The sequence below is a fragment of the Xenopus laevis genome, chromosome 1L, assembly GCF_017654675.1.
Source record: "Xenopus laevis strain J_2021 chromosome 1L, Xenopus_laevis_v10.1, whole genome shotgun sequence".
NCBI lineage: Eukaryota > Metazoa > Chordata > Amphibia > Anura > Pipidae > Xenopus > Xenopus laevis.
The window spans coordinates 75,655,770-75,678,006 of NC_054371.1; the positions used below are offsets into that span (position 1 = coordinate 75,655,770).

Here is a 22,237-nt window from a genome sequence, read left to right on the forward strand (position 1 = left end):
GTATGCACCAGCCTGTATCGTAAGGAGACTGACAGGAACAATGTCTTACATGCTAACAGCTTTCACGCACCAAATATAATTAAGGCTATCCCTAGAGGGCAGTTCCTACGGGCTCGTAGGATATCCTCAAACACAGGGAGCCTGATTAGTGCCACGGAAACACTGAGAGGAAGGTTTCTAGATAGAGGCTATAATCGCAAGCAAATACATAATTGTATACAAGAGACTAACAAAGTCGATAGAAAAGACCTTTTAATGTATAAAACCAAAAAAGAAGAGAAAACAAAAAGAAGAGAAAAAGAGTTTACCATTTGTTTCTACATATGGGTCACATAGTAAAGCCATAGAAAAAATTGTGTTAAAATATTGGCCCATTATCCAGCAGGATAGAACAATAGGGAAGTGTTACCCTAATAATCCTATGTTTAGCTATAAAAGGGGCGAGTGCATACGGGACATATTATGCCCATCTGAAATTGACCCCCCAAAGAGCAGCACACAAAGATTTTTGGGAAAACCTAAAAAGGGAACATTTGCTTGCCTTAATTGTGTGTGTTGCGCATCTATTATCAAGGGAGATAGGGTTAATCACCCCTTATATGGCACCCCCTTGTTTTTAAAAAATTATGCAACATGCGACACATGCAACGTAGTCTACCTACTTAAATGCCCGTGTGGAATGGCATACGTAGGGCAAACTGCTAGGCAAATAAAAATACGGATTAAGGAACATCGAGGGTATATCCGAAATTATAAAAAAGACACCTACACAGATACAGCAGTTGCGAGGCACTTCGCAGAAATGAAACACAATGTCAATCAGTTGAAATGGCTTGTACTAGAAGTAGTGCAAAACCCTCCTAGGGGAGGGGATGTGAAAACCAAATTGTTACAACGGGAAATGTACTGGATTAAGAAACTAAACACTATGAATCCAAAAGGCTTGAATGAGTCTTGGAGCGTAAAAAGTTTCTTATAAAAAGTTCTTTATAAACGGTCCTAATATGTGCATTACTCTTCTCTTCCAGATATTGATCAGTATTAATAGCCAAGATATGTTTGAAAACTTCTAATGGTAACGTATGGGCTCAATAAATTTGTTAAACATATATATAATAAACCAATGGCATTTAAGGCCTAGTAATTTCGTACTAATGGAACTCTGTTGTTAAGAATTTGTGATGAAAAGAGGGCTTGGTAGGCTTTTTTAGGCAGTACTAAACCTGGATAATAAATTGTTTTTTATTCCCTATGATATTTTTATCTTCACAGTCACTGTTTTTCCTACTTCCACCTTAAAGACTTATCGCAAAAAGTAAAGACACACAACAGACACCATTGAAACGCTTCAAAAGACTTTATTTGTACCAAACAAAAATCTGTATTGGACATTGTCACGCTTCAGTATGTTTTTCTAAATAATTTTTTCACTAATCTTTTAGGCAAGGGTTAATAATTGGAAAGTTCGTTTCCATTATATTGTGTCACTTCCTGTCTAACACCTTTTAAGTAATGATGCACTGATTGTCTCCACACTTGACAAAGAGCCTTCTATGGTTCGAAACATGTAGTGTTGGCAAATAAACACTGATGATTTAGCAGTTAATCCTGCCTCAGCGCCTATCTTCTTGTGTTCTATTTTTTGGTGGATTACTTATTTGCACCTACGGCGGAGGTGCCTCACAAGAAGACTGGGCAATACTATTTAAAGACTTTTCGGTATCCAGTCAACCTTGATTGCTGCAAGGCTGATTATTAAATTATGGTGCTAGTTGTACTTGTTTATGTGCTCCCAGGTAGTAATTATCTGTATTAATTACTAATCAGCCTTATACTGTGACATTTATATTCTATGTATAATGTATATACTGTGAGTGGGTCCCTAAGCTCAGTAAGTGACAGCAGCACAGAGCATGAAAAGATGGGGAGCTACTGGTGCACCTTTGGAGACACAGATCTTTACTGCTAAAGGGATGTAGTTGTTTTGGGCTGGTACAGAAGCTCAAAACATAATGTACTGTACAGCATTTCTAGCTACTTCTTTAGTTAAGCTTTACTTCTCCTTTAATGAATAGCAGCAATAAAAACATTGTTTGCATCCATTTAAGTGTTACTGCACTTGCATCTGCATTTGTTAATAACTCTTAAGCAGGGCCGGATTTATGCGAGCGGCGCCCCGAGGCCAGCACCGGATCCTTTGCGTACCCAAAGTAAGCCCCTCCTGTACGCAAACGCACTTTTGATTACAGGAGCACCCAGTGCCCCCCAGGACGCTGCAGGGCGGCTTGCGCCCCTAAAATTTTGCCGCCCTAGGCCCGGGCCTTTGTGGCCTTGATACAAATCCAGGCGTGCCCTTAATGCTGGAACTACATGGTGCGCGTCCTTCTGATCCGACGCGATGAGAGGAAGCACAGGCATCATGTTGGATGTGCTGAATCTAATGTAAGTAATACAAATGGCACATCTACAAACTGATTGCATCTGACATGACACTGCTGAAGACGCAACATGCAGCGTTCGCATCTGACAGTCGTGTCTTATGCAATCAGTTTGTAGATGCGACATTTGTATTACATTCGATTCGTCATCCAACTGTGCTTCCTCTCATTGCGTCGGATCGGAAGGATGCAAGCCTTATAGGTTTAATATACAAATCAGCATTATTACACAGTTTAAAATATTTTATTTGATTTTTCACAATAAGCCATAAAGACAATATGACAACAAGTAGAATGCAGAAAAAGAAAATGTGCTGAAATTAGTATAATGACACAATATTTAGAACTTACAATGAAGTAAAATATAAAAGAAATTAACAAGAACTAACTAAAACAAATTATACCAGTGGATGCAAAGACAATCATAAAAGAAAAGAAAGAAAAAAGTCCATTTCCTCGGAAGTGTCAACTATCCAAACTTGCAATCTATTTACAATTGAAGGAACTGAGATATTTGACTTCTAGTGCTGGAGTCACAGATCCCAAAGTAAGGAGACCATATAAGTCTAAAAGACTCTTTGGAATTATTTCCTTTTTTTTACTAATAAAGCGTCCTGCCAACAAAGCTGGTTCATATAAGAAATTATGTCTGACAATAAGGGGGGCTCCTTTTGTAGCCAGAAATTAAATAATGCCTTCCTGGAGGCTGCTAAAAATAAATTTATCAATATTTTATTCTCTTGTGACATAAATTCTATATTAAAAATTGAAGAAAGCCTATTTTCATCTAGATGCAACAAAGCAAAAACTGGAGAAAATTTTATTTTTATTTTCAGACTTATGTTCAGAAAACTGGTGACTTCCCTCCAAAACATTCTAATCTTTGGACAAGTGGAAAAGGGACACATTGGTCTCATCACACTTGGGACAATATGATACAGACTAGAAGAGGTAGTTTAAGTAACGGGTGTGGGTCTGACCCATAATCGTTCCAAAATTTTTTAGATAAAGAGTTAATAGAAATTGAAGAAGGAATCTGCAAATACTCTCCCAAAACTTCAGCTAGCCTGTGGTCAGACAAAACAAAGTTTCTATTATTATGTAACAGAGAAAGGCCACATTGACAAGCTAGGTAATAATATCAGATTCAGGAAGCCTGTGCTCTTTTTGAGTCTTGACCAAGATAACAGAGCCCTATTGAGTGGATCTAATAAATCTTTTACTAAGACTAGTAATTTTCTCTTACAATAAAATAAAAACGTTTGAAAATCTGGGGGTTTGAGTAAGAACTTAGCCGGTATAAAAGGAGTTTGTGTATAACTATAGTTTTGTCGAGAGAATAAATGTTTCCACACAAAAATAGAGTCTCGGAAAAGAGGATTCTTCTTAAAATCACTAGGAATACGACTCCATGTACTATGTAGAACAGATACAATATCAAAGTAAGGTTCTTGGAAAACTTCAATCTCAGGATTTGTAAATGTATTACTGTACCTTGAGAGATCCACTCAATGAGCTATCTGGTAAGGGCTGATAGATTGAAAGCTCTGAAATTGGGGAGATTTAAGCCTCCTAGTTTAACTGGAGCTCGTAATTTATGGAGAGCAATCTTTGCTTTTTTCCCATTCCATATAAACTTGATTAGAGCTGAATCAAGTTTCTTGATATCAGAATGTTTTATAAGCTAAGGGAGATTAAATAATGGGTATATCAGCATGGGAAATATCAAAGATTTAAAAAATTATCACTCATCCCTGAAGAAGCATTAGTACACAAATGCTGAGTGGTTTTAGAATTGGCTGAGTAGAGTTTGCAAAGGTATTGTCTACTTTTATATATTAATGAAAAACGAGACAGCAAATCCTATTTCCCTCAGAATTTCCTCCATAAATGCTGCTTGGCAACTTCATTAGTAGCAATTTGGTTCTGATGTGAATACTCCCCTCACTGAGGGCTTCTGGGTTCAATCATTAAATAGGCATGTCGTTTTTGGAAAAATATGGAAAATCAAAACCTTAACATTACCACACAACTATCCTGCATTTTACAGGTATGGAGTCTGTTATCCGTAAAAACCATTTTCCAGAAAGATCCAAATTAAAGGAAGGTCACAGACTCATTTTAATTAAATAATTCCCATTTTTAAAAATGATTTCCTTTTTCTCAGTAATGATAAAACAATACCTTGTACTTGATCACAACTAAGATATAACGAATCCTTATTTGAGGCAAAATAATCCTATTGGGTTTATTTATGTTTTAAATTATTTTTAGTAGACTTAAGGTATGGAGATCTAAATTATGGTAAGATCACTTATCTGGAAAAACTCCAGGTCCTGAACAGTCAGGTGCCATACCTGTTCATTGTCATTTATACAATACTAAATCCATTCAAATATCAGAGACAGAAGCAATTTTCATTAATTCCTGCAAAAGTTTACTTCTACTCCTCAATCAGTCTGTGATACTGGAGAGAGGCAATAGAAAAGCAATACAAACCACAACAAATAAAAAGAAGACCAACTGCAAATTATCAGCTTAGTAAAAATACCATTTTATTTGCTTCAAGATTTCCTGTAGGAGTCAGTCATATATAGCAATCTATTAATGACCACTAGGTGGACAGATGTGTGTGTACAATCTCAAGTCAAATCAAACAGGTCATTTTATTTTGTTTTAAAAGAACAGGGAAGTATGAAGGCGTATGGGTCTGTGTAATTAAGTGTAGTTCTTGTAACCCATAGCAACCTATCAACAAAGTAACACAACTGCTGAGCGAGGTCAATAGAAACCATTTATTTAAATATTTAATGGCAAACTAAATGGTTATGGTATATACATAATATTGTGTATGCAATAGGATTTAAGTCCAGAATTAAAGCCAAGCAAGTCAGATGTTTGCTTTATTTTGGTACATTTTATCAGGCTGACATAAAATGATATACAATGTTTGTTGTACACAAACTATCTAGACCACACAAGTCCGCGTTTCAGTTCTTCACATGATTGCCAGTGCTTGGCCCTTTGGTTTACAAAAGCAGAGGAAGGTAATAAATCTGCTAATAAGATGACAATGTTACTATGCGTCAATAAATCTTCCCTTTAAAACAAAAAACAAACTTGTAAAGGAATTCTGTAAATTCTCTGGAACTCTGATTATAATGCTCAATAAAATGACAAGTTACTTACACTTCTCGTGCCCAAAAAGTAATAAAATTGACAAACTTTGCACATTCGTTTGCAAGCCCCCCACTTCAAACGATGATTTTTGCACTTAGCTGGCCTTCGATAACAGTAAATCTGAGACTGAGATTAGAATAGGGAATAAGAATGGGAACTGGGGTCGATGTGAAAGGGCAGAAAAGGAACTGCTAATCACTGTCTGGAACATAAAAATATATGGGACGTATATAAAGAATTATTCTCTTTTATGTACAGTGTAGTATTTTAATGACTATGATGGATGGAAATGGCTTTAAATAAGGATACATTTTACTTCTGCTGGTTTTCAAATTACACAGCACTTGTTTGAAGTAATTAAGGAGCAATATGTTTGCATTCAGGTTGTAGATTTCAGCACTGCCTCCACAAGTATATTATATGTGGAATGTATAAATCTGTCCTGCTGACATACACAAGTAAATAGTGCAGAGCTGAAATCCAAAAAAAGCAGGGGACTGGCTTATTCATTTCGATTTATTCAAATCTTCCACAGTTTATTATTTAATAACATTTTCTGGGTATGAGATAGGAGGCTGACATTTTTTTTTTTGTGGAATGGTGGAATAGTGAACATTACTTTTGGCCATAAGTCCAGAAATGAACTGTTATAGAATTTCAAAACTATAAAGGGGGCCTGTCACCTTAAGAAATATTTCCAAGGGGCAAATTCACTAAAGTGCGAATGGCCGGCAGCGAATGCTTCGACACACTTCACGCCACTTCGCCAGGCGCAAATTCGTTACCACTACGCTAATTGACTAGAATGCAAAGTCTTTTCGGTAGCGTTATATTGGCAGTGCGAGCATTTTATAGCGATTTCGCCAGCGTTCGTTTCTGCCTAGCGAAACTTTGCTAGTCCTCTTATGCTTAGGTATAATTTGAATAGTGCAGGTACATTAAAGTTGTATGGTCGTCTTTATTAGTGATGTTGCTGAAAATTCTTAAAGTGGCCACTTTTTATTACTTATGTCCAAGGAACCAGAATAAAGACAAAAAAGATCCTCTAATGCCCTACACATGAGCCCACCCTAAAACAAATGTGGCATGCCCCTCAAATGTCTGGGGGAAATGTTAACACAAAAAACTTTAATAATTAGGACCATTGAAGGCAATCCCACTTTAAAAAAGTAAAAGTCGCCATAGTTTTTTTAGAACTTTAATTCATTTCCGGCATGCAGGATATGATGTCACTGATATAAGACTGAGGAAGTTGTAGCTTCTTTTTAGCAGTTTGCCTGGTCTAAGGTGGACAAGTAAACATTGGCTATGTACCCGTGGATGGGATTTCTGGGGAATGGATGCTAGCCTTGGCCAGTTAGCCCTTTAGTGAATCTGCCCCCAAATCCTTTTCTATGGTGTTAGTTAAACCAAGTAAACTTTAATGACACTAGGGGGCAAATTCACTAACCTGCGGAAATTCGCCAGCGACAGCTCCGCTCACATCGCCATACTTAGCCAGGCGAAAATCTGCCAGGACAACGTTAATTCACTAAAATGTGAAGTTGCATCTAGGGCGCCGAATGATGGCGAAGTTTCGCTATCGTTAATTCGGCAAGCAAACCGAAATTTCAATGGAAGTATATGTCGCTACTGAATTTACACCAGCGCCCGTTAGTAAATCTGAAAAGTCGCAAAATGACGTCACGCTGGCGAATTTTCGCCAGCGTGACGTCATTTTGCCCTTTAGGAAATTTGCCCCTATATAAATATTTAATATTGTTTCCTTCAGTTTTGGAATTCACAGTCACATAGCGTTGCCACCTTTCCCAGCGTATAAGTCTGGGCGGGGGCAGGATGATGATGTCACGGGATGGGGTGCTGACGTCTAGGTGATGTTGCAGAGGCAGAGTAATGATGTCATTGGGCAGAGCTATGACATGGCATCTGCAATTGGCCAATCTAAGGGAGTCCCGCCTGGTTTTCCTAATTTGGAAAGTTTTGACCCGGGCAGCCCTTTTGAAAACCAGGCTGTCCAAAACTGGACAGGTGGCAACCCTACAGTCTCAGCAAGCAGGCAGCTACCATTTTGTGGGCACTGCTATTAAATCAAACTTTCAATCTTCCCAAAATCTTGTGTATGTGCTAGAATGGGTGTCGTCATGCTCTTCTCTGGAAAGGCCACTGATTTATTTGTGCAATAATTACTGCAGTCAGTTAATTTATTTACTTTATTATTATTATTATTAGAGTTTGAGTGTAACAGCATACAAATGTTTCAAGGGTTCTGACATTCTTTCTTATTGCACTGCCCTACAGTTTGCACATAAACTGGGGGCAGTGCAATAAATGTATTTCGTAATGTTTTGTTATTAGTAAAGCTGAACATGATTTAGGACCGGGAGAAGTAGAAGTCACTCATTAAAACGTATGTACCTGCAGTCTGCATTTGCCATTGCATTTTAATAGCGCCTGCTAAGCTTCACTTCGGTGCCTACAGAGCTGCCCTTTAGAGCCACAGTTTGCACATTCCTGCACATATGGAAATCATGATCTGGTGGTGACAGACGTGTGCTTGGGCTGAAGGAAAGCAGAAATATTCCTGATCATAGTAGGTACAGCCTTTTTTCACATTCTGGCCTGACTTATGTAATAGCTGTATGAAATGTTTGCAGTATGCATACAAACAACACTGTTAAGACAATGTATGACTGCTTTATTATTTCACTACATTAATCAGCTATGTCACTGTCAGCTTTGCTTCTGAAACATGGGATTCCAACATCTGCCCAAGCTCGGATCAGAAGAAAGCAAGAAGCATCCCGACCTCCATTCCTAAGTCCTTTTCAACCAGTAAGCGCCTATACCAGGGCTGCTCTCTGAAATCTTATGTATGGCAGAATCTTTTATGGAAGTTTAGTATTCAGTTGAATCCAATATGATGTGTTGGGTGTAACCCTAATACATGTAGTACAAGGGTGTATTTCTTCTAAATTAAAAGCCACATATACTTACAAATAATTTCTGTAAAATTTACATAAATGTACATATAAGGGGATCTGTGCTTTACACATGTCTCGCCACTTCATCAGAAGCATAGTTCCCCTTGTCATATACGTACATTTTGGAACGTTTTTAAATGGACTATTAAAAGTGATATTTTACCACCAATTCCTGATGCTCCGTGTTTTACACATTTTATGCTATTTACCAAAATATTGTAGGACCTGTAGAAAGTGTTTCACTTCTGGGAATTCAGCTCCAACTACCAAATGAAAGGGGTTGTAAACCCAACTGTAATGCTGTCCAACAGCAGACTCTGGTTTTGAGTAGAAGTTGCTGAAAAACGTAATTATAGATTCAAGAAAATTTACCAACAAGAATTTGAATGATCAAAACTTCACTATCAATGCAAAAGAATTGACTAACGAGAATGCTGATTCCCAGCACTAGGTCAGGCATCTTGATGTTATCTTACATGTAGAAACTATTTTTGTCTTCATTATAAGACACTGGAATCAGACATGGGGATAGATTTGTTTAACGCTGGAAAAAGATTTGGGGAAAAGTTTTGGAAAGGTTTTAATGTGTAATATTGCTTTAAGAATACAACCCTGATGTTGCTGGACTACAGTTCCCAGCATACCTCAACCATCACTATATCTTACATTATTCTGGGATTTGTAGTCCAGCAACTACTGAGTAAAGTTTGGTTGAGCAGTGCAGTGAACCCGGGTTTACTACCCCTTTAAGCTATACCAGTATCAGACAGGTCTAAGAACCTGAGATTGATGGCTCACTCTCACAACAATGAAATGTAGACAGCGCTAAATTTAATTGATGGCTTGTAGACTTATGGTGGGAGTAGGAAAGGGCTGCTGGGAATTGTCTTTAGCTGGAGGACACTAGGGCTGGGGCTGATCATATCGTACTTTAACAAGTCAGTTCAAATATAATTGCTACCACTGACAAACAAAAAGTGAACCTTCCACCAAGTAACTCTACTAGCATATTGTTTTGATACTAATGGCAATTATGGAGGTGGTGAAGTGGCATTAGGCTTGTTAGTGGTGCCATCAGTGAGTGAATATGGGGTAGGGGACCACTCTCTACTCATTTTACTTATTCAGCACATTTGTTTCCATTTCTGAATATTGGAACAGCTGCACAAACTTACCTTCAAATCTTACATTAAAATATCTGAATGCCCTTTATACCAGAAAATAAGTTTAAAGTGTTAATTTCCATTTAATTGACGTTGCTTTCACTTCTTTTATCATATATCGTCTCTAAATAATACATTTATGGGACCTGTTACCCAGAATGCTAAGGGGGTTTTCCAGATATGGGTATTTCTGTAACTGGGAACATCTGCTAAAATTAATTTAAACATTAAGGCGGTTGTTTACTAAAATCCAAATGTATCTCTCAAAACCAGACATTTTTCCACAAATTGATTGAATTATTGGAGTTTTTGCTGAAACCCCAGAAAAAGTTGGATTTTCAATCTAAACCCAGAGCAGACCATGACAACATGAAATTGAGATTCAGTAATAGCCTCTCCCGTTGTCTTATACAGGACCTCGACAGGTCTGATATGGCGTATTTTTCGATTCAAGCTTTTTGCAGCATTGGGGTATAATAACTTTAGGAAAATTTAAATTTTTTGACATTTTAACATTCGGATTTTAATAAATAGAATTGTTTTTCCACCAACAAGGATTAATTATATTATATATACTAATATCCAAATTTATCTCATATTTTATAAAAAAAAACCATGACCAAACTCCCATGCCTGATTTTTGTTAATAAAAAAACACTTTTTAATCAGATCATGGAAAAATTTTATAAAAACGAGAGAAAAACTGAATCACTAATTTTACAGGCTTTTTCTCTGAATTACCCCTGAAAAAGTTGGATTTCCAGGCTAAATCCAGTGCAGACCACAAAAACTTCAAATTAAGATCCTACTTATACATGACCTCAACAGGTCTAAGATGGCAGATTTTTGGATTTGGGCTTTTTGCAGCATTGAGTATAATAAATCTCGAAAAATTCATGTTTTTTTCCCCTCTGAAAATTCAAGCTTTCCAGTGAGAAAAAAAAATCAAATTTTTCGTGATTTTAACATTCAGATTTTAATAAATAACCCCTTTAATATAGATTCATTACATTTTATTATTACAGAAGAAAAGAAAATACATTTTAAAATTTTGAATTACTAATTAAAATGGAGTCTATGGAAAACAACCTTCCTGTAATTCAGAGCTTACTGGATCATTGGTTTCCAAACAATGGATCCTATACCTGTAGCGTTTCAGTTGGCAGAGTCACTGCAATATAAAAATGACCAGTTTCCTTTCAAATGTAAGATGCAAAGGTTTAGAAAAAGCAGCAATCTGTAGCCATAGACAGAATTCAGTCCGTGTGACAACTATATAAAAAGTTGTTAGAGCTGAACTTGTCAACAATGTGTTCAAAGACATAAGAATTCTGTGTGAAACTCTAATGGGAAGTTATAATAATTCACCATCTGCAATTTAGGTAATTCTTTCCTTTCAGTGTGATATATATTTTTATATTCTCCCACCCTTCCCCCTTTCTCTCTAATTTCCAAGCTCTTCTGTGGATCGCAAAAACTGTGAACTTTGTAAAGAAATAGGATCTTTTTTTACAGAGTCTAGACAGAAGGGATGTGCAATTAGGATACACCCTTTCTCAGTAGGTGTGGCAAGAAAAATATCGGGTAATCACTGAACTTGTCACAAAAGCTTTTGAAAAGGCCCGCAAAGTGTTCTCACTACGGCTAGTTACATTGCATATATTATTGATTTAAAAGCAAGAACTGTGTTACTCTTTATTCTATGACTCAAAGGAAATTATGAATTATTACCCAACTAGTAAAGTTTGTCCTATAGTTACCAGGGCTTATTAAGGGGCCTATTTATCAAGCAGTGTAATATTATTTGTGCAGGAAAAATTACGAAGAAAGTAATTGAAAATAAACTGCAAATTTATAAAGGTGTGTGTTTTCCTTTATGATCCATGTATTTAATTTTGTAATATTACACCTTTATTTTTACATTATTTTATAGTTTTGTGCCAGTCTACCACTGAAATCTACATGTCTAACATTGCCTCCCCAAGCTGAAGGTCTGGGACTTGAGCCACTGGACCCCCTGTTAGTATTGGTAAGTTTACCTTACTACCTATATTTTTTTGTTACATTGTATCTTCCCTCTTTTTTTTTCTCCCGCTTACTATCCCTGTAAATGAGGTGCAGTAATTACTAGCCTAAGAATTCAGGTTTTGACATAAAAAGTAATTTGGCTAGTAATTACTGCACCGCTTTTTATGCCAAACCCTGAATTCTTAGGCTAGTAATTACTGCACCGCTTGATAAATATTCAATGTTTTACATGTTTATGCCTGGTGATCTGGTAGGGATGTTTTTTGCATTGGATTGCTGTTTTTTTTAGATTATTGTAACCTGTCTGTTGTGAAGCTCAGCAATGAAACAGTTACAGTGAGGGACTACCTGAGCGTTGTAAATAATGCATATCTTGTGGGGAGCAGCAGGAGCCTGGACAAAATAGTGTTACACTCTTCAAAGTCCCAGTGTCTCATCATTACAAATTTAATGCAGCTAATTATATATTTTTTCTTAGAAGTCAGAGAAGCAGCCCAGACCTTCACAACTACCGCTTTATACCGATAGCAATGTGCGTATATTGTCTCTAAATAGAAGCATTAGCTGTGATAGTGATATCAAGAAGCCTCGGCCTATGATCTGGGATGTGAGAATAAACGCGGCTATGGAAGCATTAGCTCTGCTGGCAGTTGTGCACATTCTGTTTCTCAGACGTTGCTTGATGCTGTTATTATTGAAGGTTGCCATAGCACAGAAGAGATACAAGAACCTGCGAGATTATTGCCGTTATCCTCCTGAGCTTTCCCAGGCTCCTCTGTTGATGCGCTGACATTACAGATGCTTCCTCTCATGGGAATTCTGGGGGAGCATGTTACATCAGTAAATTTGCACTGCCACACCAAATAACTGTCTGTATTCAATATTTGGATGAAAGTATGAGATGTGTGTCTTTATGTGCACTAATAAATATATCTGTTTATGTTTAATACTGTTCAATGAATACTTTCTTCCTAAAAAAAAAAAAAAAAACACTATTGCGTTGGAAAACAATGTTCAAATAAATGATTATTATGGTGCTGCTGGATGTAGTTTCTTTTTTTTTTATGGCTATTATTACTAATTTACCTGCCTACTTTGACATCTGTGGAATTTCCCCAACAGCTTTCATAATTTTGCTAATATAATACTTCCTGTAGAGTAACATTATGCTAATGATTTATGGATTCTGGGGTAACAATAGAGGTACTAGACCCAGCGATCAGGGGGGTCCAGGGTACAGTAGTGTCTGCTTCTTCTATAGCTGTAAGAAATCTCCCCTCACTCACTGCAATCTTACCTACCCAATGTGAGCGATCGGGGAGCAATAGACACAAACGGCTGATCAGGAGGGCGGATGCGGATGAAGTTTGGAACGAGTAGGTTCACATCCTGTAACACATATGGTGTCCCATCCTGTAACATATATCGAGGAATGTGGGAGTAGGGAGGGGGAAACCCTTGTGTGTAGGCCTACTTCCTTTTTATTTGTAACCCTATGTAAAATGATAATTCTATATGGCATTCAATTATGTTTGTTGATATGTTTTAGCTGGTGCAAATAAAGACATTATAAAAAAAAGAAGAGACTTTCGGTGTCTAGCTTGGAAAGGCTATTGTTCAGTTATGTTGTAACAGCTAAACTCCTTTAGAAAAATCCTTGACAAAAGCAATATTCTGCATGATATTGGCTCAACACATTATACAGTATCAGCATAGACCTTCTGATAAGTAAATGCAGCAAGACCATAAGTGCTCCATGGAGCATGAAGGCTAATAGTGTGTTTATTGAGAATGAGAAGGAACTATCAATTAGGAATATGGTATTTTGGGTGAATCTGAGGTATTAAGCCTGTTGTGTGATTGGCACCAAAATTCCTTTAAAATTAACCCAAGTCACCCCTGCCTCCTTGTGTCAAACAAATATACTTCAAAGTGACCTCTGCACTGACTCCACTATTTGGGATTCTGACAATTTCCCGAAACCTTTGTGAAAGATTTGCCTGAATACCGAACTGACTTCTAATTTGCATGTGCAAATTTCTTCCTTGTTTTGTGATGAAACGTCACATGATTTCCCTTCCCGACCCTAATTTGCATATGCAAATTAGGATTCGGTTCGGCCAGGCACAAGGATTTGGCTGAATCCTGCTGAAAAAGGCCAAATCCCGAAGTGAATCCTGGATTTGGTTCATCCCTAGTTATTACCTGTGCTGCCATTCAATTTCTTTCCCATGATCTATTGTCATGACAGGGTATTCATTTGGCACATTTCTTTGTCTTTTGGTCCATTGTTTATTCTTTTTATGAACATAAGACCTTAAAGAACCATATCCAATTGCTAATAATGCCATTTTCATCTGCCAAGGAGTGTGTGTGGGGTATGCTCCCTAGTAGGAAACACTGCCCATGATAGAGGTGTGGGCCAGCCAGTATGTAGGACAGCAGTGCAAGAGTCTCAGGTGGCAGAATAACTAAACTCTGAAAGAGAACAGACAGTCTGTGTACTTTCACAAATTGAATGCTCAGAGATTTGAAGCTCCAAAATAACATTGCTTCATACTAAAAATACAGTGTGTTTTCTTCCATCTGGGATTTTGTTTTTCAGACGCCCCAGATATATTTTCTTTACCCTTTGGCTATTTTGAGATTACGAGAACTAATGCTTATTTATTTATTGAAAACAATTGTCTAAGTGGGACAGCTTGCTCTGCTTGTTATTAAATCTCAATACTGTTTCAATACCATTAAATAAGTTGTATATGAGTTTGTCTAAAAATGTATTTGATTACTTTAGAAAAGATTCAAAATGCATTATAAGCATGAAGAATATACACTCTGTATAAATAATTCCACCATGCAGAAACCAACTTCAGCAATTACATAATGGTTGAAATGCAAAAAAAACATAATATGGATAATAAGAGGCAATTAGCTTATTTTCTCCCAAAATATAGATATAGATGTTTTCATTTAACATCAGTCGGAAAATGCGCTTTACAACAGTGGCATATTGAGTTAAAAGGATCTGAGCTGCAGGATTCAGCAGATGGTGATCTGCATGGGGCGAGTGTGATGTAAGGACTAAGTCTTGGAAAGGAATATAGACTATATCTCCTACATGTAACTGTGCTTGAATAAACTAGTCTTGAGCAAAAGTGCAATTCACATAAACCATTTGTTTGAATTGGCAACAGTTAAGTCTTTGAACTTTACAAATAATATACTGTCTCACTCTGTACAAACGGTCAATAGGAATATACAATATATTGCTTGTTGCACATATTGGGGCAGATTTATTAAGCTTCGAGTTGAGTTTTCCATGAAAATTTAGGTTTTCGAGTATTTTTTTTTTTTTTGGGTCAAAACTCACATTTTTGGGTTTGAGATTTATTATACCACAAACTTGGAAATAGCTCAAATCTGAAAATACACCATCTAAAACCTGTCGAAGTCATGTAGGATTCAATGGCAGAGGACCCTTGAACCATTTGAAGATGTTAAAGGCCTTCATGATGTTCGAGTTTTTTTTCTGAGGGCTTAGCCCGAAAACTGCAATGATTCAAGAGATTCAAGTTTTTTCCCACCGAAAACTTGATCAATTCGAGTTTTCAGGTTGTTCACCCTGAACTCGCTGAATTGAGTTTTTCCCATGTGAGTTTTTTCTTAAATTAGAATCCATTCGAGTTGTGAGTGCATTTGAGTTAATTCGAAGTATAAAAAAACCTCTAAAATTCAACCTCTGATAAATAACCCCCATATCACTGGTACTGAGGTAACAAATTATATCAAAGGCAATCTCAGCAGAGCCAACAAGGTCCCACCAATCTCAAATGCTTTTTTTTACTTCCACGTATGGTATGATTAAAGGCAAGGGCGTTCCAAAGCAAGGTCTTCAATTATTTCAGTAGAGTTTCGCTTCTGAAAGGAATAAAACAAAAACCACATTTCTTTATCATATTTAACATTTTATAGAAAATGGAACATTTTTCTTATAAATTGATGATTGATTTGTTTGTTTTCATGCTATAATAGTTCAAGGTTCCTTATACTTCAGCTTGCAGATTACATAAATACGAGGAGAGTGTCCTAGAGCAGATCTTTGCAAAATATATGGGTTGAGATAAACGTGTCCCTTACACATGTAACAGTAATGAATTAATGATGAGGGATTTGTACAACAGGACATTAGGATCTTATTATTTTAAGCCATGTTTTTGGGTTAGTTTGTCATATTTTACTTTTCCAAGTTTATCCTAAATCCCATGCAAAATACCCAAATCAAGGAAGTTAAAGGGGCAGTAAATAGGCAATTTCTTCCCCATTCTTTCTATCACTCTAACCTCTTTTATGTTCTGCTGACCTTGCCCCTTCCCTCTCTTTTGTTACTATGATATGTGCTGCCTTCCACTTTTGGCTTAATGGGCAGTTAGAGGCGACTGAAATGCTGCATTTGCAATAGCCTTAAACAGGGCTTACTTAGAGCTCTATCATGCTATACATATGTTTTACTATACAACTGAAGTGCATAGCTTTTGCATACAAACAGCATTTCCTTCTCTAATATTTCTATTTCTTCCAAATGCTCCAGTGCTGTCTTGTAATAGTTTCTTAGAAAGTTGATTTTGGTGAACAAAAACAGCAAAATAGCTGTGTTTTATTACCATTTGGGTCAGTGATGGAGAATCTTTCGATAGAGTTAAGCAACACGGCAGCTTTTACTCAGGTCTATTAATGCAAATAAATTATGCTAAACAGAATCATGAGAAAATGGTAAGCTATGCCTCCATGCCTTTACCCACTGTCTATATTTAATGCATTATTCCAATGCTTATCTTTCAAGATCATCAGTGCTGTGCTGCATACATAAGTGGCACTATAAAATAAAAATATACAGGTATGGGATCCGTTATCTGGAAACCCGTTATCCAGAAAGCTCTGAATTACTGAAAGGCCATCTCCCATCTCCATTATAATAAAATAATCAAACTTTTTAACAAGTGATTTCCGTTTTCTCTGTAATAATAAAACAGTACCTTGTTTTGATCCCAACTAAGATATAATTAATCCTTATTGGAAGTAAAACCAGCCTATTGGGTTTATTTAATGTTTACATGATTTTCTAGTAGACTTAAGGTATGAAGATACAAATTACGGAAAGATCCATTATCCGGAAAACCCGAGCATTCTGGATAACAGGTCCCATACCTATACATACAGGTACATAACAAGGAAAGTGGTCAATACGACTGTTGCCCTGCACCAGTAACCCATAGCAAACAATGGGGAATATTCACTAAAGGGCGAAGTGGCTAACGCTAGCGACTTTTTGCCAGCATTAGCATCCGCAAGGACATCAACGATTCACTAACAGGTGCAGGTACCAATTCGCTAGCGTAAGAGACTGTCGCTAGCTTTCGTTTGCACTCTATGGGCAGGCAACTTTTCGCTCGGGCAAAAGGTCCTTACTCCGCAAATTCAGTAAAGTGCGGATTTTACTGAACGTTACCTTTTTCACTAGAGTTGACTTCGCCACCTCAGACCAGGGGAAGTGCTAAAAAGAAGCTAGATCTTCCTCAATCTTCTGTCACTTACATCATATCTTGTGTGCTAAATGCATTAAAGTTCCAAAAACGCTGGCGACTTTTCCTTTTTTGAAGCATCCTAACTTTTTTTGGGTAACTGGTATTCTACAGATATTTCATAACATATGGAACATTCATTTTACAGTGGGCTCATGTGTAGGGCATTATATTAACTCTCTTGTCTTTATTAAGGTTCCCTGGACATTTGTTATAAAAAGTGGTAACTTCAAGCATTTGCACCAATATTTATAATAAAGACCTTTATACAACTTTAAATTACCCATTTTATGCAATTGACCTAAGTGCAAGATCACTGGCGAATTTTCGCTAGACACAAAGGAAATGCTAGCCAATCTTCGCTTTGAAATGCTCGCACTTCCAAAGTAACACAAGCGAAAAGTTACCAGCGTTTGGGGCCTAGGACGTAAATCAGCGTAGTCATAGCGAATTTGCATCTGGCCAAGTGGTGCGAGGTGTGCAAAGCTGACACTGCCAAAAATTCACATGTTAGTGAATCTGCCCAATGTACGTAATGCTTGCTTTCATTACACTAACTCGAGTAGGGGCAATCCATGTCAGCTGTCGTTGCAATATGCCATTGCTATTATATAATTGTTTTGTACTTTAAAGTGGACCCGTCACCCAAAAAAATTATTCAAAATCCTATTTTATCACATTAGTCAAGCAAAATGAACTTTATTTACACTATATAAATTATTTGAAACTTGTTTCCTTCAGTCTGGGAATTCATAATTATAACAAGCAGGCAGGAGCCATTTTGTGGACACTGTTATTAAGGCAAACCTTGCATCATCTCAAAATCTTGTTTGTGCACCAGAATAGGGGACCTGATGTCCATCCCCATGCCCTGGTTACACAATTAAACGGTGAAGAGAACGGGAGAATGTGGGGAGAGCAGTGACATCTAGGAAGTGCTGAATGGAAAGTGAAAGCAATTGTCTGCCCCGCCTCTATGCCTAGGCATAGAGGCGGGGCAGACAATATTTGATTGACAGCTGAGATTTTTAAATGAGTTTACAACAGTTATGAATGCTTTAATAAAAAGTTGAAATTGGATTTCATGTTTAATTTGAAAAGGACTTTTATTATACAGATTTTTGTGTCTGGGTGACGGGTCCACTTTAAGCAATACTTGTTTGATTGCACTTGTAAGAATTAAAGAGAAAGAACCGTGAACTTTTAAATTCCAAGAATGTAATATAACCAAAATTATATCGACGTTATAAGCTCCTGGCCTCTAATTCTTAAATTAGAATGCATAGGAAACGTTTGAAGCAATTTAATAGGAGTTGCAAATGTGTCTATTCTGTGACAATCAAGCTCAAAGACAATGCAATGCATATGGCTCACGTCAACACAACAAAACAACAACAATATAATCCTAGTGCAGTTTGTGGCTTACTATATGAATCTTCCTAAAAAAAAGTCTTTATCAAAGCATGCAAAGTTGAAAAGGGTGTCTAGCACAGCTGCTTTCTTACCATTCTCCTTCTGCTGCACATCTGGAGGAAGCTGGTCTGGAACATACCACTGGTAATCTGGCTACACAAAATAATAAAACCTTATTACAACAATATGGACTTCATGAACACTTCAAACACAAACTCAGCAGCAAGCTTAAAATATAAACATACTAAGAGGCTTTTTTTTTTTTTTGCCGTACAGAAGTAATTTAGCTCAATCCTTCTTGGCTTGGTTTATCCACTGTTATAGCTCCTTGGGCCGTTTCCTTATTTTCCCATGGGACGTGCCTTGGCTGTGTGTACCCATCATAAACATTTTATATATACCACAAGTTACTATCCACAACACACATATTGGAACAATTAATTAACATTGTGGGAGTCACAGGAACAGTGAGAATGAGATGGACTTTCAAACAAAACACAGACATAGGAATGGAGGAGAAAAAACATAGAAAAAGGATAATGGCAATAATGTTAATGGCACTAAAAAGATCATACTACAGATTAAATATATACTGTACATGTCTCTATGTTTATGTGGATACATGATGGTAGCACCAAAATGTGCCTAAGCTCTGTTCATAAACTGCCTGACAAAACCGGTTGCCTGACACCTCTAAAATAACCAGGCTTTATAGCCTAGATATCCGTGACTTCCTTCTTTATAATAAAACTCACTTGATTAATAAATTCTCCAAAGCCCCCGATTTTTTTTCGACCAATTGAATACCATAAATCAATTTGTAATAAAACTGTTGAGGACGTTCTGAGATCAACTATAATCCTTACCAATACTATTTTGCTTTCAGTAAGCAATATTATTTTATGACTGAGCTAACACAATTATTCAATATTTTTACTGTGTCACCCGGCATGAATGTTTGTAATGGATGAAAGGTAATCCTTTGTAATAACAGCAGTTTTGTCGCTTTGGCAGCATGACAGGAATGGTTAGAGCAGCCAGGCTGTAGAAAGTATGACCCCTTTAGTCTGTCGGGAGCTTAACAGCAATGAAGGCTTTTAGTTCCTTCCTATCTGAATATAGTTATACAATTGATTTTCTGTTGGTTTCAGCTGTGAAGGGATTCTGGGAGCTCCTGGGAATTGGTGATCAACAACAGCTGGGGGACAGTAGGTTGAAGATCCCTGCAATGACTCTCAGTAGGCTGAAAGGCTGAAACTATGGTAAATATTCCAGATATTAAAGTGTTCTAAGTATACGTTATTTATATAATAAATAGCCATGCTTGTGTCATTTCAAGTTTTAATAACTTAAAGGGCACCCGTCAACCAAAAAAATCATTCCAAATCCTATTTTATCATGTCAGTCAAGCAAAATTAACTTTAATTACTTATTTGAATTTTGTTTTCTTCCGTCTTGTAATTCATAATTCTAGCAAGCAGGCAGGAGCCATTTTGTGGACACTGTTATTAAGGCAAGCCTTGTATCATCTCAGAATCTTGTTTGTGCACCAGAATAGGGGACTCAATGTCCATCCCCATGCACTGGCTACACAATTAAATGATGAAGAAAACATGGGGAATGTGGCGAGAGCAGTGACTTCTAGTAAGTGCTGAATGGAAAGTGAAAGTAATTGTCTGCCCCGCCCTTATGCATAAGCCATAGAGGAGGGGCAGGCAATATTTGATTGACAGCTGAGATTTTTAAATGAGTTTACAACGGCTATGAATGCTTAAATAAAAAAAAAAATAATTTGGGTTTCCTGTTTAATTTGAAAAGGACACTTATATAGCTTTTTATGTCTGGATGACAGGTCCACTTTAAAAAACACATTCAAAATGGACCTGTTATAAAAAGGGCAACATGCAAAGGGCAAATGTCGCACTGCCAGGAGATTGTACAGACTGTATCATCAGGGCTGGCATTAGGCCCAATAAATCTATTTGACCCAGTGAAATGAGGCCCAAGCCTATGTGTAAGTGCCCACCTAGGCACAAAATGCATGACCTAATAAATTACTTGGGCTATTGCTTCACTAGTAGTGGGTCTCTTCCCAATTTGAAATTTTCTTATACTTCTTTAAATGATTGGGAACCCTTGGACTGGGGATGAGACCACTGTATAACTTTCATCTGTAAATTTGACCCATGATTTTTGCTTAAAGATCAGAGCCACACACTTGTTTAATTATTTAATTACCTGCACCAAGATTGCCACCCCTATTTTTCAACAAACAAGGAACACCCTGCAGAAAAGAATGGGGTAGGGGTAAAGAAAAAAAATCGATATATCCAGAAACAGAAGTTCAGTGCTTTCCTATCTGCCACCATCAGCACTGTAGAAAAAGATCACTTTTGGTCATCGGGTTGATAGCGTCAGAGCTTGGTGGATCCAAATCCTTTTAACTCATAAACATAGCAAAAGGTCAGGAATCCTTCTCGAAATATTCCATAATGGGTTTCCTTGCTTAGGAATGCCCTGAACTGAACCCACATTTATACTAAGAAAAGTGGGTTACAATATGGAACCATTATTACTGATAATACATGGGCTGTTGGCTGTTTGGAAGGCGTGGGGAAAAGGGATGTTGGTCTGTTTGAAACTGAGCAGGGAAAACATAGACATATTTCAGATGTACCTATCCTTTAGAGAAAACAAGTCTACTTACAACATGTGTTTTGTGGTGAAGGTTATTCCTTTTGTGGGGCTCATGGTAAGGTCTGTTTACACAGTCTTTATTCTGTGCCAAGTGCTCAAGGTTTCCATATTTCCCAGTTGGTGAACAACATAACTGAGACTGGGCATGCTGTCTTTGGTTATTATGTGTCATTTCTTTTTTCTGGAAAGAGAGGAGAAATTTAACCATGTCAAATATTTTACAATGTCACATACATTAATCATAGTGTTCTGACTAAATATATACATGTTCTTCATTTTAATAAGTCCAAATTATAGCTGGGTTTTAGTGTTGAAGGGTATGATGTCACTGATGTTTCTGTAGCAACAAAATTATATGAACAATTTACTGTATATGTATTTATTTTCTATAATACTTCTGCACTCAAATGAAACTGCAGAAATGCTTCCTAAATTTTATGTAACAGTGAATACTGTTTTTCTGTAACATATAACAGTATAAGGCACATTAACCAAATCGGTTAAAAAAATAAAGAAATAAGTTAAGAAAAAAAACCAATTGCCATACAAGTGAATAGGGGTTGTTTTGCATTGACCAAAGGTTTGACCTCTATAGGGAGCTTGCACTGAGAAAATCCAACAAGCATTGTGCTAAGGACTTATGAAGAGTTATTAGTCCTCATATAGATTGCTTCACCACCCAGACATCAAATTAAAATGTAAGCTCTTGAGATCAAAGACTCATTTTGTCTCTAAACAATGTACAGTATGTTGTATGA

General features: G+C 37.0%; 1 protein-coding gene and 1 long non-coding RNA gene across 2 annotated transcripts in view; one reads left to right on the top strand and one right to left on the bottom strand.

The window, feature by feature from the left end:
* Positions 1–291: 291 nt before the first annotated feature.
* Positions 292–1,606, top strand: LOC121403065. Its single transcript, XR_005967021.1, has 2 exons — positions 292–1,075; positions 1,273–1,606. It is a non-coding gene; the product is annotated as an uncharacterized LOC121403065 (long non-coding RNA).
* Positions 1,607–15,230: 13,624 nt separating this feature from the next.
* The window catches only part of tnip3.L (TNFAIP3 interacting protein 3 L homeolog), a 50,820-nt gene continuing 43,813 nt past the window's right edge, over positions 15,231–22,237 (bottom strand). Inside the window, exons 11-13 of the mRNA XM_018251713.2 lie at positions 21,490–21,660; positions 18,875–18,935; positions 15,231–15,708 (exon numbers count right to left, since the gene is read on the bottom strand). Of these exons, the coding sequence (XP_018107202.2) occupies positions 15,692–15,708; positions 18,875–18,935; positions 21,490–21,660 (249 nt within the window). The 3' untranslated portion in view covers positions 15,231–15,691. The remainder of the gene's footprint in view (positions 15,709–18,874; positions 18,936–21,489; positions 21,661–22,237) is intronic.